General features: G+C 61.0%; 2 protein-coding genes and 1 long non-coding RNA gene across 3 annotated transcripts; 1 reads left to right on the top strand and 2 right to left on the bottom strand.

Annotated features, from left to right (window-relative positions):
* The first annotated feature begins 9 nt into the window (after positions 1-9).
* LOC127473585 (uncharacterized) lies at positions 10-2,819 on the top strand. Its single transcript, XM_051793388.1, has 3 exons — positions 10-572; positions 1,622-2,447; positions 2,782-2,819. The coding sequence occupies exons 1-3, from the start codon at positions 339-341 to the stop codon at positions 2,817-2,819; spliced, it is 1,098 nt and encodes a 365-aa protein (XP_051649348.1). The 5' UTR covers positions 10-338.
* Positions 2,636-24,487, bottom strand: LOC127473574 (alanine aminotransferase 1-like). The gene is given in 11 exon segments (XM_051793365.1): positions 2,636-2,910; positions 5,662-5,678; positions 5,680-5,775; positions 6,414-6,569; positions 8,575-8,749; positions 11,914-12,050; positions 12,160-12,239; positions 18,137-18,380; positions 22,829-22,959; positions 24,108-24,216; positions 24,334-24,487. Coding segments are annotated over 11 exon segments (1,269 nt in total). The 5' UTR covers positions 24,367-24,487; the 3' UTR covers positions 2,636-2,819.
* On the bottom strand, positions 9,531-10,889 carry LOC127473578 (uncharacterized). The gene is made up of 3 exons (XR_007905505.1): positions 10,657-10,889; positions 9,832-10,041; positions 9,531-9,608 (listed from the first exon to the last, which is right to left on the bottom strand). It is a non-coding gene; the product is annotated as an uncharacterized LOC127473578 (long non-coding RNA).
* Positions 24,488-27,970: the final 3,483 nt, after the last annotated feature.

Consider the following 27,970-nt stretch of genomic DNA (forward strand, 5'->3'; position numbering starts at 1 on the left):
CAGGGATGGATTGTGGGATCCAGGGATGGACTGTGAGATCCCACAGATGGATTCATGGGATCAGTGGATGGATTTGGGAGATCCAGGGATGGATTGTGAGATCCCACAGATGGATTAATGGGATCAATAGATGCATTCATGGGATCCAGGGATGGATTTGGGAGATCCAGGGATGGATTGTGGGATCCAGGGATGGATTATGGGATCCAGGGGTGGATTCGTGGGATCCAGGATTGGGTTCATGGGATCCAAGGACGGATTATTGAGATCCAGGGATGGATTTGTGGGATCCATGGTGGCATTCATGGGTTCCAGGGATGAATTAATGAGATCCAGGGATGGATTTGTGGGATCCAGGGATGGACTGTGAGATCCCACAGATGGATTCATGGGATCAGTGGGTGGATTCGTGGGTGCATTTGTGGGATCCAGGGATGGATTTGTGGGATCCACAGATGGATCCATGGGATCAGTGGATGGATTTGGGAGATCCAGGGATGGATTGTGGGATCCAGGGATGGATTCATGGGATCAATGGATGGATTTGTGGGATCAGTGGATGGATTTATGAGGTCCATGGATGGATTTGTGGGATCCAGGGATGGATTCATGGGATCAATGGATGCATTCATGGGATCCAGGGGTGGATTAATGGCATCAACGGATGGATTTGTGGGATCCAGGGGTGGATTGTGGGATCCAGGGATGGACTAATGAGATCCAGGGATGGATTAATGGGATCAATGGATGCATTTGCGGGATCCAGGAATGGATTAATGAGATCCATGGTGGCATTCATGGGTTCCAAGGATGGATTTGTGGGATCCAGGGATGGATTTGTGGGATCCAGGGATGGATTCGTGGGATCCACAGATGGATGCATGGGATCAGTGGATGGATTTGGGAGATCCAGGGATGGATTGTGGGATCCCACAGATGGATTCATGGGATCAATTGATGGATTCATGGGATCCAGGGATGGATTAACGAGATCCATGGATGGATTCATGGGATCAGTGGATGGATTCATGGGATCAATGGATGGATTTGTGGGATCCAGGGATGGATTATGAGATCCCACAGATGGATTCGTGGGATCAATGGATGCATTTGTAGGATCCACAGATGGATTCATGGGATCCACAGTTGGATTAATGGGAGCCAGGGATGGACTGTGAGATCCCATAGATGGATTAATGGGATCAGTGGATGGATTGTGAGATCCCACAGATGGATTTGTGGGATCAATAGATGCATTCATGGGATCCAGGGATGGATTCATCAGATCCAGGGATGGATTTGTGGGATCCATGGTGGCATTCATGGGTTCCAGGGATGGATTTGTGGGATCCAGGGACGGATTTGTGGGATCCAGGGATGGACTGTGAGATCCCACAGATGGATTAATGGGATCAATGGATGCATTCATGGGATCCAGGGATGGATTTGGGAGATCCAGGGATGGATTGTGAGATCCCACAGATGGATTTGTGGGATCAATAGATGCATTCATGGGATCCAGGGATGGATTTGGGAGATCCAGGGATGGATTGTGAGATCCCACAGATGGATTTGTGGGATCAATAGATGCATTCATGGGATTCAGGGATGGATTCATCAGATCCAGGGATGGATCCATGGGATCAATGGATGGATTTGTGGGATCCAGGGATGGATTTGTGGGATCCAGGGATGGACTGTGAGATCCCACAGATGGATTCATGGGATCAGTGGGTGGATTTGTGGGTGCATTCGTGGGATCCAGGGATGGATTTGTGGGATCCAGGGATGGATTTGTGGGATCCAGGGATGGATTCGTGGGATCCACAGATGGATTCATGGGATCCACAGATGGATTCATGGGATCAGTGGATGGATTTGGGAGATCCAGGGATGGATTGGGAGATCCCACAGACGGATTAATGGGATCAATGGATGGATTCATGGGATCCAGGGATGGATTGTGAGATCCAGGGATGGATTCATGAGATCCCAGGGATGGATTTGTGGGATCCAGGGATGGATTATGAGATCCCACAGATGGATCCATGGGATCAGTGGATGGATTTGTAGGATCCAGGGATGGATTTGTGGGATCCACAGTTGGATTAATGGGATCCAGGGATGGACTGTGAGATCCCACAGATGGATCCATGGGATCAGTGGATGGACTGTGGGATCCAGGGATGGATTTGTGGGATCCAGGGATGGATTAATGAGATCCAGGGATGGATCCCTGGGATCAGTGGATGGATTTGTGGGATCCAGGGATGGACTGTGGGATCCAGGGATGGATTATGAGATCCAGGGATGGATTCATGGGATCAGTGGATGGATTTGTGGGATCCAGGGATGGACTGTGGGATCCAGGGATGGATTAATGACACCCACCGACGGATCCGTGGCACCCACAGACGGATCCTCACCCCCTCCCCAACCCCATCCCGGTGGGAATTCTCCTCCCCCTCCCCTCCCCTCCCCATTAACCCCCCCCAACCCCCCCCCCAAACCCCCCCCACGTGACACGGCTGCTGCTCAGGGTCCTTTATTTTTGGGGGGGTCCCCAAAAACGGGGGAGGGGGGGGGCAAAACCGGCCCTGTGTCCCCCCCCCCCCTGCTCAGGGGACACACCCCGGGGGGGGGGGGGAGGGACCAGCCCCGGGACCCCCCCGACCCCCCCGTCCCTCCCTCTGGAACAGCGGGAAGAGCTCGGAAGGCACTTGGAGACCCCCCGGGGGGGGAGGGGGGGGGCAAAAAGGGACGGGGGGGGGGGGGGCAAAGGGGGGGGGGGAGGGGCGACGGGAGACCCCCCCCCGTAATTAAGAGAATTCCCTGACGAACTTGGTGTAGAAGCTGCTGAGCTTCTCCAGCAGGATCTGCAGCTTCTCCGTGGGCGGCAGGATCGTCATCCTGGGGGGGGGAAACGGGGGGGTTTGGAATTTGGGACACCCCCCGGGATACCCCCGGGGCACCAACAGAGCCAGCTGTGACCCCCTTCGGGATGGGAAGGGGGGAATTTGGGGTGGGGAGGGGGGAATTTGGGGAATTTGGGATGGGGAGGGGAGGATTTGGGGATGGGAAGGGGAGGATTTGGGGGAATTTAGGGTGGGGAGGGGGGAATTTGGGGAATTTGGGGATGGGGAGGGGGGAATTTGGGGTGGGGAGGGGGGAATTTGGGGAATTTGGGGATGGGGAGGGGGGAATTTGGGGTGGGGAGGGGGGAATTTGGGGAATTTGGGGATGGGGAGGGGGGAATTTGGGGTGGGGAGGGGGGAATTTGGGGAATTTGGGGATGGGGAGGGGGGAATTTGGGGTGGGGAGGGGGGAATTTGGGGAATTTGGGGATGGGCAGGGGGGAATTTGGGGTGGGGAGGGGGGAATTTGGGGAATTTGGGATGGGGAGGGGGGGATTTGGGGTGGGGAGGGGGGAATTTGGGGAATTTGGGGATGGGCAGGGGGGAATTTGGGGTGGGGAGGGGGGAATTTGGGGAATTTGGGGATGGGGAGGGGGGGATTTGGGGATGGGAAGGGGAGGATTTGGGGATGGGAAGGGGAGGATTTGGGGGAATTTTGGATGGGGAGGGGAGGATTTGGGGATGGGAAGGGGAGGATTTGGGGGAATTTGGGATGGGGAGGGGGGCTTTGAGGTGGAAAGGGGGGGATTTGGGGTGGGGAGGGGGGAATTTGGGATGAGAAGGGGGAATTTGGGGATGGGGAATTATTTGGGGAATTTGGGATGGGGAGGGGAGGAGGTAATTTGAGATGGGAAGAGGGGAATTTGGGATGGAGGGGGGGGAATTTGGGATGGAGAGGGGGGAATTGGGGGAATTTGGGATGGGGAGGGGGGAATTTGGGGTGGGGAGAGGGGAATTGGGGGAATTTGGGGAGGGGGGATTTGGGGTATGGAGGGGGGAATCTGGGATGGGGAGGGGGAATTTGGGGAATTTGGGATGGGGAGGGGGGAATTTGGGGTGGGAAGGGGGGAATTTGGGGAATTTGGGGATGGGGAGGGGGGATTTGAGGTGGAAAGGGGGGATTTGGGGTGGGGAGGGGGGAATTTGGGATGAGAAGGGGGAATTTGGGGATGGGGAATTATTTGGGGAATTTGGGATGGGGAGGGGAGGAGGTAATTTGAGATGGGAAGAGGGGAATTTGGGATGGAGGGGGGGGGAATTTGGGGATGGGGAGGGGGGGAATTTGGGGAATTTGGGATGGGGAGGGGGGAATTTGGGGATGGGGAGGGGGGAATTTGGGGAATTTGGGGATGGGGAGGGGGGAATTTGGGGTGGGGAGGGGAGGATTTGGGGATGGGAAGGGGAGGATTTGGGGATGGGAAGGGGAGGATTTGGGGGAATTTAGGGTGGGGAGGGGGGAATTTGAGGAATTTGGGGATGGGGAGGGGGGAATTTGGGGTGGGGAGGGGGGAATTTGGGGAATTTGGGATGGGGAGGGGAGGATTTGGGGATGGGAAGGGGAGGATTTGGGGGGATTAGGGGGGGGGAGGGGGGAATTTGGGGAATTTGGGGATGGGGAGGGGGGAATTTGGGGTGGGGAGAGGGGAATTGGGGGAATTTGGGGATGGGAAAGGGGGAATTTGGGATGGGGAGGGGGGAATTTGGCGTGGGAAGGGGAGGATTTGGGGAATTTGGGATGAGAAGGGGGATTTGGGATGGGAAGAGGGGAATTTGGGGATGGGGAGGGGGGAATTTGGGGATGGGGAGGGGGAATTGGGGGGAATTTGGGATGGGAAGGGGGGAATTTGGGATGGGGAGGGGGGAATTTGGAATGGGAAGGGGAGGATTTGGGGAATTTGGGGTGGGAAGGGGGGATTTGGGATGGGAAGAGGGGATTTGGGGATGGGGAGGGGGGGATTTGGGGATGGGGAGGGGGGAATTGGGGGAATTTGGGATGGGAAGGGTGGGGAATTTGGGATGGGGAGGGGGGAATTTGGAATGGGAAGGGGAGGATTTGGGGGAATTTGGGGTGGGAAGGGGAGGATTTGGGGATTTGGGGATGTGGAGGGGGTAATTTGGGTAATTTGGGATGGGAAGGGGGGAATTTGGGGATGGGGGAATTTGGGGTGGGGAGGGGGGATTGGGGGATTTGGGATGGGAAGGGAGGATTTGGGGAATTTGGGGATGGGGAGGGGGATTTGGGGATAGGGAGGGGATTTGGGGAATTTGGGATGGGGAGGGGGAATTTGGGATGGGAAGGGGGAATTTGGGGAATTTGGGATGGGAGGGGAGGATTTGGGGGAATTTGGGATGGGGGTGGGGGAATTTGGGTAATTTGGGATGGGAAGGGGGAATTTGGGTAATTTGGGATGGGGAGGGGAATTTGGGATGGGGAGGGGGGAATTTGGGTAATTTGGGATGGGAGGGAGATTTGGGATGAGGAGGGGGAATTTAAGGTGAGGAGGGGGGAATTCGGGATGGGGGAATTTGGGTAATTTGGGATGGGGAGGGGGGAATTTGGGATGGGAAGGGGGGGGGTTGGGATGGGAAGGGGGGAATTTAGGATGGGAAGGGGGGAATTTGGGATGGGAAGGGGGGAATTCGGGATGGGGAGGAATTTGGGATGGGGAGGGGGGGATTTGGGGAATTCGTGATGGGAAGGAGGGAATTTGGGGATGGGGAGGGGGGGATCTGGGGAGTTTCCCACCGGAAGTGGAAGGTGCCCCTCGCGTTGCCCGAAGCCGCTCCCCGGGACGACGCAGATCCCCGTCTCCTCCAGGAGCCTCATGCAGAAGAAGAAGTCCGGGGTCTGGTTCTGAGCCTGGAACAGGGATGGAGCACAGACCATGGATTTGGGATCATGGATTTGGGATCCAAGGGCAGGGAGGGGCTCCATCCAGGGGGCTCATCCCGCCCGGCCCCACGGGGATCCCGGGATCCAGCCCGGCCGTGGGCGTGGATTGATCCTGCCCGGCACCGCACGGGGCAGGAGGGATCCCACACAGACCACGTGGATCCCAGGAGGGATCCCACACAGACCACGTGGATCCCAGGAGGGATACACAGAGACCCCATGGATCCCAGGAGGGATCCCATCCACCCCCACCGATCCCAGGACGGATCCCATCCATCCCCACTGATCCCAGGATGGATCCCAGGATGGATCCCATCCATCCCCACTGATCCTAGGATGGATCCCACCCATCCCCACCGATCCCAGGGTGGATCCCAGGATGGATCCCACCCATCCCCACCGATCCAGGATGGATCCCACCCATCCCCACCGATCCCAGGGTGGATCCCAGGATGGATCCCATCCATCCCCACTGATCCCAGGATGGATCCCGCCCATCCCCACCGATCCCAGGGTGGATCCCAGTGTGGATCCCACCCATCCCCACTGATCCCAGTGTGGATCCCACCCATCCCCACCGATCCCAGGACGGATCCCGCCCGGACCTTGGCGGCGGCGAGTGCCTTGGGCGGGAGGTCGATCCTGGGGAAGGAGTACATGGCGCCCTGCACGGGGTTGCAGTGGATCCCGGGGGTCTTGTTGAAGATCTCCTGGGTCATCTGGGCCTTGTGGGCCAGGGCGTTGAGCACGGCCGTCTTCTCCTGCGGGGCGGGGACACCGGACATCACACCCCGCCCGGCATGGGGGGAGAGACCAGACCAGACCAGACCAGACCAGCAAATCCTGTCCCATCACACCAGGCCCGGCCCGGCATGGGGGGACAGACCAGACCAGACCAGACCAGCAAATCCTGTCCCATCCCACCAAATCCTCTCCCATCCTACCAAATCCCATCCCATCCCACTCAACCCAACCTGGGGGACAGCCCAGCCCAGCCCAGCCCAGCCCAGCAAATCCTATCCCATCCCACTAAATCCTATCCCATCCCACCAAATCCTATCCCATCCCACCAAATCCTATCCCATCCCACCAAATCCTATCCCATCCCACCAAATCCTATCCCATCCCACCAAATCCTATCCCATCCCACCAAATCCTATCCCATCCCACCAAATCCTATCCCATCCCACCAAATCCTATCCCATCCCACCAAATCCTATCCCATCCCACCAAATCCTATCCCATCCCACCAAATCCTATCCCATCCCACCAAATCCTATCCCATCCCACCAAATCCTATCCCATCCCACTAAATCCTATCCCATCCCACCAAATCCTATCCCATCCCACTAAATCCTATCCCATCCCACTAAATCCTATCCCATCCCACCAAATCCTATCCCATCCCACCAAATCCTATCCCATCCCACCAAATCCTATCCCATCCCTATCCCATCCCACCAAATCCTATCCCACCCCAACCCATCCCACCAAATCCTATCCCATCCCATCCCACCTGGCCCAGCCTGGGGGACAGCCCAGCCCAGCTCAGCCCAGTCCAGCCCAGCCCAGCAAATCCTGTCCCATCCCACCCCATCCCACCTGGCCCGGCCTGAGGGACAGCCCAGCCCAGCCCATCCCAGCCCACCAAATCCTATCCCACCCCAACCCATCCCACCAAATCCTATCCCATCCCATCCCACCTGGCCCAGCCTGGGGGACAGCCCAGCCCAGCCCATCCCACCAAATCCTGTCCCATCCCACCCCATCCCACCTGGCCCGGCCTGAGGGACAGCCCAGCCCAGCCCATCCCAGCCCACCAAATCCTATCCCACCCCAACCCATCCCACCAAATCCCATCCCATCCCACCTGGCCCAGCCTGGGGGACAGCCCAGCCCAGCAAATCCCATCCCATCCCACTAAATCCTATCCCACCCCATCCCACCAAATCCCAGCCCAGCCCACCAAATCCTATCCCATCCCTATCCCATCCCACCAAATCCTATCCCATCCCTATCCCATCCCACCAAATCCTATCCCATCCCACCTGGCCCAGCCTGGGGGACAGCCCAGCCCAGCCAGCCCAGCCCACCAAATCCCATCCTACCCGATCCCATCCCACCCATCCCATCCTATCCCATCCCACCCATCCCACCAAATCCTATCCCACCCCATCCCATCCTACCTGGCCCAACCTGGGGTCCTGCCCATCCCATCCCATCCCACCTTATCCCCATCCCATCCCATCCCACCTTATCCCCATCCCACCCCATCCCCCCATCCCATCCCATATCATCCCATCTCCATCCCACTCTGATCCCATCTCATCTCCACTCTTTCCCTCTCTGTTTCCCTTTCCCTTTCCCTTTCCCTTTCCCTTTCCCTTCCCTTCCATCCCATCCCATAATCCCATCCCCCAATCCCCCAACCCCACAATCAATCCCCAATCCCCCTGGTACTGCGTGGAATCTCTTGTAGGAAGGGTCCCCGGGCTGGGGCGGGTCCATGACCACACCCCATAATTCCCCAATCCCCCAATCCCTGAATCAATCCCCCAATCAATCCCACAATCCCACAATCAACGCCCCAATCCCTCTGGTACCGCGTGGAATCTCTCGTAGGAGGGGTCCCCAGGCTGGGGCGGGTCCATGACCACATCCCATAATCCCATCCCATAATCCCATCCCACAATCCCATAATCCCATCCCATAATCCCACCCCATAAACCCCCAATCAATCCCCCAATCCCCCAATCCCTCCGGTACCGCGTGGAATCTCTCGTAGGAAGGGTCCCCGGGCTGGGGCGGGTCCATGACCACGTCCAGGACCACCTGCCCGGGCACGGGCGGGCACAGCCGGACCGACACCAGCTTGGCCAGCTGGTCCTTCACCGCCGGGTCCAGGTTCACCACCTCCATGTACCCGCCCCGCAGACCACACCTGGAGGGCACACCATGGATCGGGATTGTGGGAGCGGGGAGGGATGGGATTATGGGTTGGGATTATGGGATGGGATTATGGGATGGGATGGGATTATGGGATTATGGGATGGGATTATGGGATTATGGGATTATGGGATGGGATGGGATGGGATGGGATGGGATTATGGGATGGGATGGGATGGGATGGGATGGGATTATGGGATTATGGGATGGGATTATGGGATTATGGGATTATGGGATGGGATGGGATGGGATGGGATGGGATGGGATGGGATTATGGGATGGGATGGGATGGGATGGGATTATGGGATTATGGGATTATGGGATTATGGGATTATGGGATTATGGGATTATGGGATGGGATGGGATGGGATTATGGGATTATGGGATGGGATGGGATGGGATGGGATGGGATGGGATGGGATGGGATGGGATTTGTGGGATGGGATGGGATTTGTGGGATGGGATGGGATGGGATGGGATGGGATGGGATGGGATGGGATGGGATGGGATGGGATGGGATGGGATGGGATGGGATTTGTGGGATGGGATGGGATGGGATGGGATGGGATTTGTGGGATGGGATGGGATGGGATGGGATGGGATTTGTGGGATGGGATGGGATGGGATGGGATGGGATGGGATGGGATGGGTGGGGAAACGGGGATGGAGAGGGATCCGTGGGTGGGGATCTGTGGAGAGGAACCCATGGATGGGAATCCATGGGAGGGGATCCATGGAGGGGATCCATGGATGGGAGTCTATGGAGAGAGATCCATGGATGGAATCCATGGATGGGGATCCATGGATGGAATCCATGGGTGGGGATCCATGGGTGGGGATCCATGGATGGGAATCTATGGAGAGGGATCCATGGATGGGAATCTATGGAGAGGGATCCATGGATGGGAATCTATGGAGAGGGATCCATGGATGGGAATCTATGGAGAGGGATCCATGGATGGGAATCTATGGAGAGGGATCCATGGATGGGAATCTATGGAGAGGGATCCATGGATGGGAATCTACGGAGAGGGATCCATGGATGGGGATTCATGGAGAGGGACTCATGGACGGGACTCATGGATGGGAATCTATGGAGAGGGATCCATGGATGAGGATCCATGGATGGGAGTCTATGGAGAGGGATCATGGATGGGATTCTATGGAGAGCGACCCATGGATGGGAATCTATGGGTGGGAATCTATGGAGAGGGATCATGGATGGGATCCATGGGTGGGGATTCATGGATGGGAATGCATGGAGAGGGATCCATGGGGTGGTGACACCTCCATCTCTCCATCTCCTCCATCCCCAATCTCATCCCAAGGGATCCATAGGATGGTGACATCCCCAGTCCCATCCCAAGGGATCCATGAGGTGGTGGCACCTCTATCCCTACACCCCCTCCATCCCCAATCCCATCCCAAGGGATCCATGGGGTGGTGACATCCCCAATCCCATCCCAGAGGATCCATGAGGTGGTGGCACCTCCATCCCTACATCCCCTCCATCCCCAATCCCATCCCAAGGGATCCATGGGGTGGTGACATCCCCAATCCCATCGCAAGGGATCCATGGGGTGGTGACATCCCCAATCCCATCCCAACAGATCCATGGGGTGGTGACATCCCCAATCCCATCCCAAGGGATCCATGGGGTGGTGACATCCCAAATCCCACCCCAGAGGATCCTTGGGGTGGTGACATCCCAAATCCTATCCTGTGGTATCCATGGGGTGGTGACATCCCCAATCCCATCCCAAGGGATTCATGGGGTGGTGACATCCCCAATCCCATCCCGTGGTACCCACGAGGTGGTGACATCCCCAATCCCACCCCAGAGGATCCATGAGGTGATGGCAGTTCTAATCCCATCCCAGGGGATCCATGGGGTGGTGGCACCTCCATCCCTCCATCCCCTCCATTCCCAATCCCATCCCAAGGGATCCATGGGGTGCTGACATCCCCAATCCCATTCCAAGGGATCCATGGGGTGGTGACATCCCCAATCCCATCCCAAGGGATCCATGGGGTGCTGACATCCCCAATCCCATTCCAAGGGATCCATGGGGTGGTGACATCCCCAATCCCATCCCAAGGGATCCATGGGGTGGTGGCACCTCTATCCCTACACCCCCTCCATCCCCAGTCCCATCCCAAGGGATCCACAGGCTGGTGACATCCCCAATCCCATCCCAAGGGATCCATGGGGTGGTGACATCCCCAATCCCATCCCAAGGGATCCATGGGGTGGTGACATCCCCAATCCCATCCCAAGGGATCCATGGGGTGGTGACACCTCCATTCCTACACCCCCTCCATCCCCAATCCCATCCCAAGGTACCCATGGGGTGGTGACATCCCCAATCCCATCCCAAGGGATCCATGGGGTGGTGACATCCCCAACCCCATCCCAAGGTACCCATGGGGTGGTGACATCCCCAATCCCACCCCAGAGGATCCACGGGGTGGTGACATCCCCAACCCCATCCCAGGGGATCCATGGGGTGGTGACATCCCCAATCCCATCCCAAGGGATCCATGGGGTGGTGACATCCCCAATCCCATCCCAAGGGATCCATGGGGTGGTGACACCTCCATTCCTACACCCCCTCCATCCCCAATCCCATCCCAAGGGATCCATGGGGTGGTGACATCCCCAATCCCACCCCAGAGGATCCACGGGGTGGTGACATCCCCAACCCCATCCCAGGGGATCCATGGGGTGGTGACATCCCCAATCCCATCCCAAGGGATCCATGGGGTGGTGACATCCCCAATCCCACCCCAGAGGATCCTTGGGGTGGTGACATCCCCAACCCCATCCCAGGGGATCCATGGGGTGGTGACATCCCCAATCCCATCCCAAGAGATCCATGGGGTGGTGACATCCCCAATCCCATCCCAAGGGATCCATGGGGTGGTGACATCCCCAATCCCATCCCAAGGGATCCATGGGGTGGTGGCACCTCCATCCCTCCATCCCTATTCCCATCCCAAGGGATCCTTGGGGTGGCGACATCCACAATCCCACCCCATGGTACCCACGAGGTGGTGACATCCCCAATCCCATCCCAAGGGATCCGTGGGGTGGTAGCAGCATCCCCACCCCTTTTCCATGCCCCCCACCCCTTTGCCGTGCCCCCCGGCCGGACTCACTCTCCCATGTATCCCTTGGAGATGGAGTGGAAGGAGGCCAGCTCCACCTTGTCGGCGTAGGGCGCTCCCAGCTGCACCAGCACCTTCTTGAAGGAGTGGAAGGCCGAGCCCTCGGCGTAGATGTTGTCCTGGTACACCTGGAAAAGGGGGGCAGGGGGGGACACGCACACCCCGGGATGTCACCACCCGGGATTCCGGGAGATGTCTGGATTTGGGATCCCCACGTTCCCGGCGTGGCGTCCCCACCTCGTCGGCCAGCAGGAAAAGCTTCTCCTCGTAGGCGAACTTGATGACGTCCTCGATGCACTCCCGGCTCTGCACCTGGCCTGGGGCGCGCCGGGAAGGTGGGAATGGCGGGGGGAATTATGGGGAGGGAAAAGGGGGGCAGTCCGGGCAGGAACGGGGGTCCCAATCCCAGCCCAGGGGTCCCAATCCCAGTCCAGAGGTTCCAATCCCAGTCTATGGATCCCAATCTCAGTCAATGGGTCCCAATCCCAGCCTATGGGTTCCAAATCCCAGCCCAGGGGTCCCAATCCCAGTCTATCAGTCCCAGTCCAGCCCAGGGGTCCCAACCCCAGTCCACGGGTCCCAATCCCAGTCTGTGGGTCCCAATCCCAGCCCAGGGGTTCCAAATCCCAGTCTGTGGGTCCCAATCCCAACCCAGGGGTCCCAATCCCAACCCAGGGGTCCCAATACCAACCCAGGGGTCCCAATCCCAGTCTATGGGTTCCAATCCCAGTCTATGGGTTCCAATCCCAGTCTATGGGTTCCAATCCCAGTCAATGGGTTCCAATCCCAGTCAATGGGTTCCAAACCCAGTCTATGGGTTCCAAATCCCAGTCTAGGGGCCCCAATCCCAGTCCAGGGGTCCCAATCCCAGTCTAGGGGTCCCAATCCCAGTCCAGGAGTCCCAAATCCCAGTCCAGGGATCCCAATCCCAGTCTATGGGTTCCAATCCCAGTCTATGGACCCCAATCTCAGTCAATGGGTTCCAATCCCATCCCAGGGGTCCCAATCTCAGTCAATGGGTTCCAATCCCAGTCTATCAGTCCCAATCCCAGTCTAGGGATCCCAATCCCAGTCTATGGGTCCCAATCCCAGCCCAGGGGTCCCAACCCCAGTCTATCAGTCCCAGTCCCAGTTTAGGGGTCCCAATCCCAGTCTATCAGTCCCAATCCCAGTCTAGGGATCCCAATCCCAGCCCAGGGATCCCAATTCCAGTCAATGGGTTCCAATCCCAGTCTGGGGGTTCCATTCCCAGCCCAGGGGTCCCAATCCCAGCCCAGGGGTCCCAATCCCAGCCCAGGGATCCCAACCCCAGTCTATCAGTCCCAGTCCCAGTCTAGGGGTCCCAATCCCAGTCTATCAGTCCCAATCCCAGTCCAGGGGTCCCAATCCCAGTCCAGGGGTCCCAATCCCAGTCTATCAGTCCCAGTCCAGCCCAGGGGTCCCAATCCCAGTCAATGGGTTCCAATCCCAGTCTGTGGGTCCCAGTCCAGCCCAGGTATCCCAATCCCAGTCTATCAGTCCCAATCCCAGTCTATCAGTCCCAATCCCAGTCTATCAATCAGTCCCAATCCCAGTCCAGGGGTCCCAATCCCAGTCTATGGGTTCCAATCCCAGTACCCCATACCCATATCCCATATCCCATACCCCATTACCTGTAGGGTTTCCCGGGGTTGATGATGCACAGTGCCCGAGGACAGCAGTGTTTCCCAGTACCCCGTACCCATTCCCATTATCCCATATCCCATTCCCATACCCCAAACCCCATTACCTGTGGGATTTCCAGGGTTGATGATGCACAGTGCCCGTGGACAGCAGTGTTTCCCAGTACCCCATACCCATTCCCATTACCCTGTACCTATTCCCATTATCCCATACCCATTCCCATACCCCAAACCCCATTACCTGTGGGATTCCCGGGGTTGATGATGCACAGTGCCCGTGGACAGCAGTGTTTCCCAGTACCCCATACCCATTCCCAGTACCCCATACCCATTCCCAGTACCCCATACCCCATACCCCATTACCTGTGGGATTTCCGGGGTTGATGATGCACAGTGCCCGTGGACAGCAGTGTTTCCCAGTACCCCATACCCATTCCCATTATCCCATACCCATATCCCATATCCCATACCCCATTACCTGTAGGGTTTCCGGGGTTGATGATGCACAGTGCCCGAGGACAGCAGTGTTTCCCAGTACCCCATACCCATTCCCATTATCCCATACCCATTCCCATTATCCCATACCCCATTACCTGTGGGATTTCCGGGGTTGATGATGCACAGTGCCCGAGGACAGCAGTGTTTCCCAGTACCCCATACCCATTCCCATTATCCCATACCCATTCCCATTATCCCAAACCCCATTACCTGTAGGATTCCCGGGGTTGATGATGCACAGTGCCCGTGGACAGCAGTGTTTCCCAGTACCCCATACCCATTCCCAGTACCCCATACCCATTCCCATTATCCCATACCCATATCCCATACCCCAAACCCCATTACCTGTGGGATTCCCCGGGTTGATGATGCACAGTGCCCGTGGACAGCAGTGTTTCCCATTACCCCATACCCATATCCCATACCCATTATCCCATTACCTGTGGGATTTCCGGGGTTGATGATGCACAGTGCCCATGGACAGCAGTGTTTCCCAGTACCCCATACCCATTCCCAGTACCCCATACCCATTCCCAGTACCCCATACCCCATTACCTGTGGGATTTCCGGGGTTGATGATGCACAGTGCCCGTGGACAGCAGTGTTTCCCAGTACCCCATACCCATTCCCAGTACCCCATACCCCATTACCTGTAGGGTTTCCGGGGTTGATGATGCACAGTGCCCGTGGACAGCAGTGTTTCCCAGTACCCCATACCCATTCCCATTATCCCATACCCATATCCCATATCCCATACCCCATTACCTGTGGGATTCCCGGGGTTGATGATGCACAGTGCCCGTGGACAGCAGTGTTTCCCAGTACCCCATACCCATTCCCATTATCCCATACCCATTCCCATTATCCCATACCCCATTACCTGTAGGATTCCCGGGGTTGATGATGCACAGTGCCCGTGGACAGCAGTGTTTCCCAGTACCCCATACCCATTCCCATTATCCCATACCCATTCCCATTATCCCATACCCATATCCCATATCCCATACCCCATTACCTGTGGGATTTCCGGGGTTGATGATGCACAGTGCCCGAGGACAGCAGTGTTTCCCAGTACCCCATACCCATTCCCAGTACCCCATACCCATTCCCATTACCCCATACCCATACCCCATACCCCATACCCCATTACCTGTGGGATTTCCGGGGTTGATGATGCACAGTGCCAATGGACAGCAGTGTTTCCCAGTACCCCATACCCATTCCCATTATCCCATACCCCATTCCCAGTACCCCATACTCATTCCCATTCCCCCATACCCCATTACCTGTAGGGTTTCCGGGGTTGATGATGCACAGTGCCCGTGGACAGCAGTGTTTCCCAGTACCCCATACCCATTCCCATTATCCCATACCCCATTCCCAGTACCCCATACCCATTCCCATACCCCAAACCCCATTACCTGTAGGGTTTCCCGGGGTTGATGATGCACAGTGCCCGAGGACAGCAGTGTTTCCCAGTACCCCATACCCATTCCCATTACCCCATACTCATTCCCATTATCCCATACCCCATTACCTGTAGGATTCCCCGGGTTGATGATGCACAGTGCCCGTGGACAGCAGTGTTTCCCAGTACCCCATACCCATTCCCATACCCCATACCCCATTACCTGTGGGATTTCCGGGGTTGATGATGCACAGTGCCCGTGGACAGCAGTGTTTCCCAGTACCCCATACCCATTCCCATTATCCCATACCCCAAACCCCATTACCTGTGGGATTCCCGGGGTTGATGATGCACAGTGCCCGAGGACAGCAGTGTTTCCCAGTACCCCATACCCATTCCCATTATCCCATACCCCAAACCCCATTACCTGTGGGATTCCCGGGGTTGATGATGCACAGTGCCCGTGGACAGCAGTGTTTCCCAGTACCCCATACCCATTCCCATTATCCCATACCCCATTACCTGTGGGATTTCCGGGGTTGATGATGCACAGTGCCCGTGGACAGCAGTGTTTCCCAGTACCCCATACCCATTCCCAGTACCCCATACCCATATCCCATACCCCATTACCTGTGGGATTTCCGGGGTTGATGATGCACAGTGCCCATGGACAGCAGTGTTTCCCAGTACCCCATACCCATTCCCAGTACCCCATACCCATTCCCATACCCCATACCCCATTACCTGTGGGATTTCCGGGGTTGATGATGCACAGTGCCCGTGGACAGCAGTGTTTCCCAGTACCCCATACCCATTCCCAGTACCCCATACCCATTCCCAGTACCCCATACCCCATTACCTGTGGGATTTCCGGGGTTGATGATGCACAGTGCCCGTGGACAGCAGTGTTTCCCAGTACCCCATACCCATTCCCAGTACCCCATACCCATTCCCAGTACCCCATACCCCATACCCCATTACCTGTGGGATTCCCGGGGTTGATGATGCACAGTGCCCGTGGACAGCAGTGTTTCCCAGTACCCCATACCCATTCCCAGTACCCCATACCCATTCCCAGTACCCCATACCCCATACCCCATTACCTGTAGGATTCCCGGGGTTGATGATGCACAGTGCCCGTGGACAGCAGTGTTTCCCAGTACCCCATACCCATTCCCATTACCCCATACCCCATTACCTGTGGGATTTCCGGGGTTGATGATGCACAGTGCCCGTGGACAGCAGTGTTTCCCAGTACCCCATACCCATTCCCAGTACCCCATACCCATTCCCATACCCCATACCCCATTACCTGTGGGATTTCCGGGGTTGATGATGCACAGTGCCCGTGGACAGCAGTGTTTCCCAGTACCCCATACCCATTCCCAGTACCCCATACCCATTCCCAGTACCCCATACCCCATTACCTGTGGGATTTCCGGGGTTGATGATGCACAGTGCCCGTGGACAGCAGTGTTTCCCAGTACCCCATACCCATTCCCAGTACCCCATACCCATTATCCCATACCCCATACCCCATTACCTGTGGGATTTCCGGGGTTGATGATGCACAGTGCCCGTGGACAGCAGTGTTTCCCAGTACCCCGTACCCATTCCCATTATCCCATATCCCATTCCCATACCCCAAACCCCATTACCTGTGGGATTTCCAGGGTTGATGATGCACAGTGCCCGTGGACAGCAGTGTTTCCCAGTACCCCATACCCATTCCCAGTACCCCATACCCATTCCCATTCCCCCATACCCCATTACCTGTAGGGTTTCCGGGGTTGATGATGCACAGTGCCCGTGGACAGCAGTGTTTCCCAGTACCCCATACCCATTCCCATTATCCCATACCCCAAACCCCATTACCTGTGGGATTTCCGGGGTTGATGATGCACAGTGCCCGTGGACAGCAGTGTTTCCCAGTACCCCATACCCATTCCCATTATCCCATACCCCAAACCCCATTACCTGTAGGGTTTCCCGGGTTGATGATGCACAGTGCCCGTGGACAGCAGTGTTTCCCAGTACCCCATACCCATTCCCAGTACCCCATACCCCATACCCCATTACCTGTGGGATTTCCGGGGTTGATGATGTACAGTGCCCATGGACAGCAGTGTTTCCCAGTACCCCATACCCATTCCCATTATCCCATACCCCATACCCCATTACCTGTGGGATTCCCCGGGTTGATGATGCACAGTGCCCGTGGACAGCAGTGTTTCCCATTACCCCATACCCATATCCCATACCCATTATCCCATTACCTGTGGGATTTCCGGGGTTGATGATGCACAGTGCCCGTGGACAGCAGTGTTTCCCAGTACCCCATACCCATTCCCAGTACCCCATACCCATTCCCAGTACCCCATACCCATTCCCATACCCCATACCCCATTACCTGTGGGATTTCCGGGGTTGATGATGCACAGTGCCCGTGGACAGCAGTGTTTCCCAGTACCCCATACCCATTCCCATTATCCCATATCCCATTCCCAGTACCCCATACCCATTCCCATACCCCATACCCCATTACCTGTGGGATTCCCGGGGTTGATGATGTACAGTGCCCATGGACAGCAGTGTTTCCCAGTACCCCATACCCATTCCCAGTACCCCATACCCCATACCCCATTACCTGTGGGATTTCCGGGGTTGATGATGCACAGTGCCCGTGGACAGCAGTGTTTCCTGCCCTCGGCCAGCGCCCTCCGGAGCTCGGCCACATCCAGGGCCCAGCCCCGGTCCTCGTTGAGGTAATAGTTGACCTGCACCGCGTCCAGCTCGGCGATGGCGGCCGAGTAGAGCGGGTACTGCGGGATCGGGATCATCACCCCCGTGCGGGACTGCCCCGAGCCCGTCACCAGCAGCTTCAGCACGTTCTGGGGACCGACGGACAGACGGACAGCGCCGTCACCGGGGACACCGGGGGGACACCCACGGGGTGGGAACGGGGACAGGGAGGGGACAGGGACAGTGTGGAGACAGAGGTCATGGATGTGGGGACAGAGTGGGATCAAGGGACACCATGGGGACACTGTTGGGGTGGGAATGGGGACTGGGAGGGGACAGGGGGGATTGGGAGAGAGGGTGTGGATGTGGGGAAAGTGTGGGGACACCACTGGGGTGGGAATGGGGACAGGGAGGGGACACAGTAGTGATGGGCATGGGGACACTGTGGGGACACCACTGGGGTGGGAATGGGGACAGGGAGGGGATGGGGGGATTGGGAGAGAGGGTGGGGACGTGGGGACAGTGTGGGGACACTGCTGGGGTGGGAATGGGGACAGGGAGGGGACACGGCGGTGACGGGCATGGGGACGGCATGGGGACACCATTGGGGTGGGAACGGGGACAGGGATGGTGTGGAGACAGAAATCATGGATGTGGGGACAGAGTGGGATCACAGGGACACCGTGGGGACACTGTTGGGGTGGGAATGGGGACAGGGAGGGGACAGGACAGAGTGGGGACAGAAATCATGGATGTGGGGACAGTGTGGGATCACAGGGACACCATGGGGACACCACTGGGACACCACTGGGGTGGGAACGGGGACAGGGAGGGGAGACGGCGGTGATGGGCAAGGGGACGGAGTGGGGGGACCATTGGGGTGGGAATGGGGACGGGGGGGGACAGGGGGATTGGGAGAGAGGGTGGGGACGTGGGGACAGTGTGGGATCACAGGGACATTGTGGGGACACCATTGGGGTGGGAATGGGGACAGGGAGGGAACGGGCAGTGACGGGCATGGGGACGGTGTGGGGACACCACTGGGGTGGGAATGGGGACAGGGAGGGGATGGGGGGGATTGGGAGAGAGGGCGTGGGGACACGGGGACAGAGTGGGGACATCATTGGGGCATCATGGGGACACCACTGGGGTGGGAATGGGGACAGGGAGGGGACAGGGGAGATTGGGAGAGAGGGTGTGGACACGGGGGCAGAGTGGGATCGTAGGGACACCGTGGGGACACCATTGGGGTGGGAATGGGGACAGGGAGGGGACAGGGCGGATTGGGAGAGAGGGCACGGACATGGGGACAGTGTGGGATCACAGGGACACCGTGGGGACACCATCGGGGTGGGAATGGGGACAGGGAGGGGATGGGGGGGCTTGGGAGAGAGGGCCCCGTGCTGTGGGGACAGGGACAGGGTGGGCACAGGGCAGGGGCAGGGTGGGCACAGGGCAGGGGCAGGGTGGGCACAGGGTGGGCACAGGGCAGGGGCAGGGTGGGGACAGGGTGGGCACAGGGCAGGGACAGGGTGGGGACAGGGTGGGCACAGGGCAGGGGCAGGGTGGGCACAGGGCAGGGGCAGGGCAGGGACAGGGTGGGCACAGGGCAGGGGCAGGGTGGGGACAGGGTGGGCACAGGGCAGGGGCAGGGTGGGCACAGGGCAGGGGCAGGGTGGGGACAGGGCAGGGGCAGGGTGGGGACAGGGTGGGCACAGGGCAGGGACAGGGTGGGGACAGGGTGGGCACAGGGCAGGGGCAGGGTGGGGACAGGGTGGGCACAGGGCAGGGGCAGGGTGGGGACAGGGTGGGCACAGGGCAGGGGCAGGGTGGGGACAGGGTGGGCACAGGGCAGGGGCAGGGTGGGCACAGGGCAGGGGCAGGGTGGGGACAGGGTGGGCACAGGGCAGGGGCAGGGTGGGGACAGGGTGGGCACAGGGCAGGGGCAGGGTGGGCACAGGGCAGGGGCAGGGTGGGGACAGGGTGGGCACAGGGCAGGGGCAGGGTGGGGACAGGGTGGGCACAGGGCAGGGGCAGGGTGGGCACAGGGCAGGGGCAGGGTGGGGACAGGGTGGGCACAGGGCAGGGGCAGGGTGGGCACAGGGCAGGGGCAGGGTGGGGACAGGGTGGGCACAGGGCAGGGACAGGGTGGGGACAGGGTGGGCACAGGGCAGGGGCAGGGTGGGGACAGGGTGGGCACAGGGCAGGGACAGGGTGGGGACAGGGTGGGCACAGGGCAGGGGCAGGGTGGGGACAGGGTGGGCACAGGGCAGGGGCAGGGTGGGGACAGGGTGGGCACAGGGCAGGGACAGGGTGCCGTGGGCATGGGGATGTCGGGGGCACGGAGACAACATGGGGACCGGTGGCTGTGGGGACACTGGGATGGCACAGGGACAGGGTGGGCACGGGGACAGGGTTGGCATTGGGATTCTGGGGACACTGGGATGGCACAGGGACACTGGGATGGCACAGGGACAGGGTGGGCACAGGGACAGGGTGGGGACTGGGATTCTGGGGACACTGGGATGGCACAGGGACAGGGTGGGGATTGAGGGGACACTGGGATGGCACAGGGACACTGGGATGGTACAGAGACACTGGGGCCATGGGGACAGGGTTGGCACTGGGATTCTGGGGACACTGGGATGGCACAGGGACACTGGGATGGCACGGGGACACTGGGATGGTACAGAGACACTGGGGCCATGGGGACAGGGTTGGCACTGGGATTCTGGGGACACTGGGATGGCAAAGGGACACTGGGATGGCACAGGGACAGGGTGGGGACTGGGATTCTGGGGACTGGGATGGCACAGGGACACTGGGATGGCACGGGGACAGGGTGTCCATGGGGACAGGGTGGCATTGGGATTCTGGGGACAGTGGGATGGCACAGGGACACTAGGATGGCACGGGACACCATGGTCACAGGGACAGGGTGGGGACTGGGATTCTGGGGACACTGGGATGGTACAGGGACGGGTGGGCATGGGGACAGGGTGGGCATGGGGATTCTGGGGACTGGGATGGCACAGGGACACCGTGGCCATGGGGACAGGGTGGGGACTGGGGAGACACTGGGATGGCACAGGGACAGGGTGGGGACTGGGATTCTGGGGACATTGGGATGGCACAGGGACACTGTGGCCATGGAGACAGGGTTGGCATTGGGATTCTGGGGACACTGGGATGGCACAGGGACACTAGGATGGCACGGGGACACTGGGATGGTACAGGGACAGGGTGGGCATGGGGACAGGGTGGGGACTGGGGGGACACTGGGATGGCACAGGGACACTGGGGCCATGGGGACAGGGTGGGCATTGGGATTCTGGGGACACTGGGATGGCACAGGGACACTGGGATGGCACGGGGACACTGGGATGGCACAGGGACACTGGGATGGCACGGGCACACCGTGACCACGGGCAGGGCCAGCGTCGGGCACAGGGAGGAGGAGGAGGACACTGTGCCCTCAGCCCGGGCACGGGGCCACGGGGCCGAGCCCAGCGCCGGCCAACCCCCTCCCTTCCCCGCCACCCCCGGCGCTGGCACGGCCACCAAGGCCACCTCCCCAGCCCTCCCCCGGGCCACCACCCCCTTCGGGAGCGGTGCCAGCCCCGCACAAAGCTCCCTTTGTGGGTGCCCGCCGTGGGAACGGCGCGGGGAGGTGGCACCGCGCCCGTGTCCCCAACCCCCCCGAGTGTCCCCAACCCCCCCGAGTGTCCCCAACCCTCCCGTGTGTTCTCAAACCCCCGTGTGTCCCCCCAACCTCCCCCGTGTGTCCCCAACCCCCCCGTGTGTCCCCAGCCCCCCCCGTGTGTCCCCCCCCGTGTGTCCCCAACCCCCCCGTGTGTCCCCAGCCCCCCCGTGTGTCCCCAACCCCCCCCGTGTGTCCCCAACCCCTCCCCGTGTGTCCCCAACCCCTCCCGTGTGTCCCCAACCCCTCCCGTGTGTCCCCAGCCCCCCCGTGTGTCCCCAACCCCCCCTATGTGTCCCCAACCCCTCCCGTGTGTCCCCAACCCCCCCGTGTGTCCCCAACCCTCCCCGTGTGTCCCCAACCCCTCCCCGTGTGTCCCCAACCCCCCCCCGTGTGTCCCCAACCCCTCCCCGTGTGTCCCCAACCCCCCCGTGTGTCCCCAACCCCCCCGTGTGTCCCCAACCCCTCCCGTGTGTCCCCAACCCCCCCGTGTGTCCCCAACCCCCCCGTGTGTCCCCAACCCCTCCCGTGTGTCCCCAACCCCCCCGTGTGTCCCCAGCCCCCCCGTGTGTCCCCAACCCCTCCCGTGTGTCCCCAACCCCTCCCCGTGTGTCCCCAACACCCCCCCGTGTGTCCCCAACCCCTCCCCGTGTGTCCCCAACCCCTCCCGTGTGTTCTCAAACCCCCGTGTGTCCCCCCAACCTCCACCGTGTGTCCCCAACCCCCCCGTGTGTCCCCAGCCCCCCCGTGTGTCCCCAACCCCCCCGTGTGTTCCCCCCCCTTTCCGTGTGTCCCCAACCCCCCCGTGTGTCCCCAAAATCCCCGTGTGTCCCCCCCCGTGTGTCCCCAAGGTCCCCCCCGTGTCCCCGCAGCCCCCCCGTGTGTCCCCCCCCGTACCACGATGGCATCGCTGGCCCCGGTGGACAGGAAGATGTCCTGGGCCCTGGCGGGGATCCCGTCCCGCCGCTCGATGTACCGGGCCACGTCCTCCCGGATCAGCTCCACGCCCGGGCTGGCGCTGTACGAGCCTGCCGGGACAGGGGACGGTCAGGGGACAGAGAGGGACAGGGGACAGCCAGGGGACAGTCTGGGGACAGCCAGGGCGCTGTACGAGCCTGCCGGGACAGGGCACAGTCAGGGGACAGAGAGGGACAGGGGACAGAGAGGGGACAGTCTGGGGACAGCCAGGGCGCTGTACGAGCCTGCCGGGACAGGGCACAGTCAGGGGACAGAGAGGGGACAGTCAAGGGACAGTCGGGGGATAGAGAGGGGACAGTCTGGGGACAGCCAGGGGACAGTCAGGGGACAGTCTGGGGACAGCCAGGGCGCTGTAGGAGCCTGCCGGGACAGGGCACAGTCAGGGGACAGAGAGGGACAGTCGGGGGACAGTCTGGGGACAGTCTGGGGACAACCAGGGCGCTGTACGAGCCCACCGGGACAGGGCACAGTCAGGGGACAGAGAGGGGACAGTCAGGGGACAGTCGGGGGATAGAGAGGGGACAGTCTGGGGACAGTTTGGGGACAGCCAGGGCGCTGTACGAGCCTGCCGGGGCAGGGGACAGTCAGGGGATAGAGAGGGACAGTCAGGGGACAGAGAGGGACAGTCAGGGGACAGAGAGGGGACAGTCTGGGGACAGCCAGGGCGCTGTACGAGCCTGCCGGGACAGGGGACAGTCAGGGGACACTCGGGGGACACTCGGGGGACACTCGGGGGACAGTCAGGGCACAGCCAGGGGACAGTCAGGGGACAGCCAGGGCGCTGTACGAACCTGGCGGGGACAGGGGGACAGTCAGGGGACAGTCGGGGGATAGAGAGGGGAGAGAGAGGGGAGAGAGAGGGGACAGGGAGGGGAGAGGGGATAGAGAGGGGACAGAGAGGGGACAGAGAGGGGACAGGGCCGGACAGGGGTGGCACTGACCGACGCTTTGGCCGCCGCAGCCCCCCCGGGGACAGAGAGAGGACAATGAGGGGACAGAGAGGGGACAGGGGGTGGCACTGACCGACGCTTTGGCCGCCGCAGCCCCTCAGGGCACAGCCAGGGGACAGAGAGGGGACAATGAGGGGACAGAGAGGGGACAGGGGGTGGCACTGACCGACGTTTTGGCCACCGCAGCCCCCCAGGGCACAACCAGGGGACAGTGAGGGGACAGAGAGGGGACAGGGGGTGGCACTGACCGACGCTTTGGCCGCCGCAGCCCCCCAGGATCCGCCGCGCCCGCTCCTTGGCGTCGTCGGGGATGGCGGGGTTGGCCATGAGCTCCGGGCACAGGCACAGCGCCGACACCTGCGGGGACGCGCGGGGGGTCACCCGCGGGGCGGGGGGTGACACTGACCCCCCCGGGGTGCTGGTGACACACACACACACCCCCACACCCCCCCCCACACCCCCCCGGGGCCGTACCTGGCGCAGGAAGGTGATGGGGGTCTGCCCCATGGCGTGCGCGTCACCGATGTTCGCCTTGATGACCTCCGAGAAGGGCTTGGGGACACCCTGAGGGGACAGCGGGGACGGCGGGGACAGGGACGGGGATGGGACGGGGACAGGGATGGGACACGGACAGGGATGGGGACAGCAAGGACGGGGATGGGGACGGGGACAGGGATGGGGACAGCAGGGATGGGGACAGCAGGGATGGGGACAGGAATGGGGATGGGGACGGGGATAGGGATGGGGACAGCAGGGACAGGGATAGGGATGGGACGAGGACAGGGATGGGGATAGCAGGGATGGGGACAGAGATAGGGATGGGGACAGGGACAGGGAGAGGGATGGGACGAGGACAGGAAAGGGGATAGCAGGGACAGGAATGGGGACAGGGACAGGGATGGGGACGGGGACAGGGATGGGGACAGCAGGGATGGGGACAGGGATGGGACGAGGACAGGAATGGGGATAGCAGGGACAGGGATGGGGACAGAGATAGGGATGGGGACAGCAGGGACGGGGACATGAATAGGGATGGGGACAGGAATGGGGACAGCAGGGACGGGGATGGGGACACGGATAGGGATGGGGACAGGGATAGGGATGGGGACAGGGACAGGGATGGGGACAGCAGGGACAGGGATGGGGACAGCAGGGACGGGGATGGGGACAGGGACAGGGATGGGGACACGGAGAGGGATGGGAACAGGGATAGGGATGGGGACAGCAGGGACAGGGATGGGGACAGGGACAGGGATGGGGACACGGAGAGGGATGGGAACAGGGATAGGGATGGGGACAGCAGGGACAGGGATGGGGACAGCAGGGACAGGGATGGGGACAGGGACAGGGATGGGGACACGGAGAGGGATGGGAACAGGGATAGGGATGGGGACAGCAGGGACAGGGATGGGGACAGCAGGAACAGGGACAGGGATGGGACCAGGACAGAGATGGGACAAGGACAGGAATGGGGACAGCAGGGATGGGGATGGGGACAGGGATGGGGATGGGGACAGGGATGGGACCGGGACAGGGATGGGGACAGCAGGGATGGGGATGGGGACAGGGATGGGACCGGGACAGGGATGGGGACAGCAGGGATGGGGATGGGGACAGGGATGGGACCGGGACAGGGATGGGGACAGCAGGGATGGGGACAGGGACAGGGATGGGACCGGGACAGGGATGGGGACAGCAGGGATGGGGATGGGGACAGGGATAGGGATGGGGACAGCAGGGATGGGGACAGCAGGGACAGGGACAGGGATGGGACAAGGACAGGGATGGGGACAGGCACATCAGGGACAGGGATGGGGACAAGAGCAGGGACAAGGATGGGGACAGGGGACAGGTAGTGGGACAGGGACAAGGAGGGGATGGGGACGGGACAGGGACAGGGCAGGGTCAGGGAAGGGGATGGGGACAAGGATGGGGACAGGGACAAGGGTTGGGGACAGGGACAGGGACAGAGATTGGGACAAGGGCAGGGACAGGGATGGGGATGGGGACAGGGATAGGGAACAGGGACAGAGACAAGGGTTGGGGACAGGGCCAGGGGTCATGACCTGCCCGTCCCCACCCGGGGACAGCCCCGCGGTGACAGGGGTGGCACCGGCGGGGGAGGGACCCGCGTGTCCCCTGCCCTGGGAGGGGCCGGGACACGGCGACAATGGGAGCGGCTGGGACGTGGGGACACGGGACAAACAGTGGGGACACGGGACAAACAGTGGGGACACGGGACAGTCAATGGGGACACGGGACAATCAGTGGGGACCCTGGGGACAACCGGGACACGGGGGCCCCAGGAGGGTCACGGGGACCTCGGGAACACCGGGAATGGGACCCCTGGGGACCCTGGGGACACGGGGACAGCCCGGCACGGGACATCCCCACCCCCAGCCCGGGTGACCGCGGCCACCTCCCGCCCGGCCGGACTTTGTCCCCCTCGGCGGGACCGGACTCTGCCCCGGGTGGCACCGCCCGCGGCACCGCCCCGGACGTGGCACCTCTGGCACCTCTGGCACTCGTCACCCGTCGGCCTCACCCTCCTCACACCCCCCCGGCACCGCTGTCACCTCCCTGTCACACTCCTGTCACCCCCCTGTCACCCCCCTGTCACCCACATGAGCTCCCACTGCCCCCGGTCACCCACGGCCACCTCTGTCACCCCCCTGACACTCCCTGCCACCCTCAGCCACCCCCTGTCACCCTCTGCCACCCCCCTGTCACCCTGGTCACCCCCTGTCCCTCCTGTCACCCACTGTCACCTCCCTGCCACCCCCAGCCCCTCCTGTCACCCCCCCTGTCACCCACACAACCTCCCACTGCCCCTGGTCACCCACGGCCACCTCTGTCACCCCCCTGACACTCCCTGCCACCCTCTGCCACCCCCCTGTCACCCTGGTCACCCCCACAATCTCCTGTCACCCTCTGTCACCCCCTGCCACCCCCAGCCCCTCCTGTCACCCCCCCTGTCACCCACACGACCTCCCACCGCCCCCGGTCACCCCTGTCCCCACCCATCACCCGTGGCCACATCTGTCACCCCCCTGTCACCGTGGTCACCCCCACAACCTCCTGTCACCCCCTGTCACCCTCTGCCACCCCCCTGTTACCCTGGTCACCCTCACAGCCTCCTGTCACCCCCTGCCACCCCCCTGTCACCCCCCTGTCACCGTGGTCACCTCCACAACCTCCTGTCACCCCCTGTCACCCTCTGCCACCCCCCTGTCACCCTGGTCACCCCCAGCCCCTCCTGTCACCCCCTGCCACCTCCCTGCCACCCCCAGCCCCTCCTGTCACCCCCCCTGTCACCCACACAACCTCCCACTGCCCCTGGTCACCCACGGCCACCTCTGTCACCCCCCTGTCACCCTCTGCCACCCCCCTGTCACCCTGGTCACCCCCAGCCCCTCCTGTCACCTCCTATCACCCACTGTCACCCCCTGTCCCTAGTGTCACCTCCTTGTCACCCCCTTGTCACCCTCTGCCACCCTCCTGTCACCCTGGTCACCCCCACAACCTCCTGTCACCCACTGTCACTCCTTGTCACTCCCTGTCACCCCCAGCCCCTCCTGTCACCCCCTGCCACCCCCTGGCCACCCCCTTGTCACCCTGGTCACCCCCACAACCTCCTGCCACCCCCTGCCACCCCCTGTCACCCCCTGCCACCCCCCTGTCACCCTGGTCACCCCCTGTCTCTCTTGTCCCTCCTGTCCCCCCCTTATCACCCCCAGCCCCTCCTGTCACCCCCTGTCCCCCTGGTCCCCCCCACCCAGGCTCTTCACCCTCCCCTGCCCCCCCAAACCCTGGTCACCCCGCCCCAGACTCTCCCCAAGCCCCCCCAAGCCCGAGAATCCCTCATGGACCCCCCCCGACCCCCCAGAAACCCTGTCACCCCCCAGGCTCCCCCCCAAGAACCCCCAGAACCCTGGTCACCCCCCTCAGACCCTCCCAGAAACCCCCCCAGAACCCGAGAATCCCCCACTGTCCCCCTCAAGACCCCCCAAACTCGGTCACCACCCCCACGTCCCCCCCACCCCGCCGCAAACCCCAAATCCCCCAGGGACCCCCCCTTCCATCCATGGGCCCCCCCAAACCCCGGGGGAGG

This window comes from Manacus candei, unplaced genomic scaffold (genome assembly GCF_025592945.1).
Source record: "Manacus candei isolate 608988 ecotype Guabito, Panama unplaced genomic scaffold, ASM2559294v1 h1tg000004l, whole genome shotgun sequence".
In the NCBI taxonomy this organism is placed as follows: domain Eukaryota; kingdom Metazoa; phylum Chordata; class Aves; order Passeriformes; family Pipridae; genus Manacus; species Manacus candei.

Excerpts from the sequence above, each read along its gene's own strand:
- LOC127473585 (XM_051793388.1), top strand. The coding sequence starts at position 339 with ATGGATTTGTGGGATCCAGGGATGGACTGTGAGATCCCACAGATGGAT. Across the intron at positions 573-1,621 it reads TCAGTGGATGGATTTATGAG|ATCCAGGGATGGATCCATGG; the intron begins GTCCATGGATGG and ends TGGATTCATCAG. Across the intron at positions 2,448-2,781 it reads CCCTCCCCAACCCCATCCCG|GGGGGGGGGGAGGGGCGACG; the intron begins GTGGGAATTCTC and ends GGGGGGGCAAAG.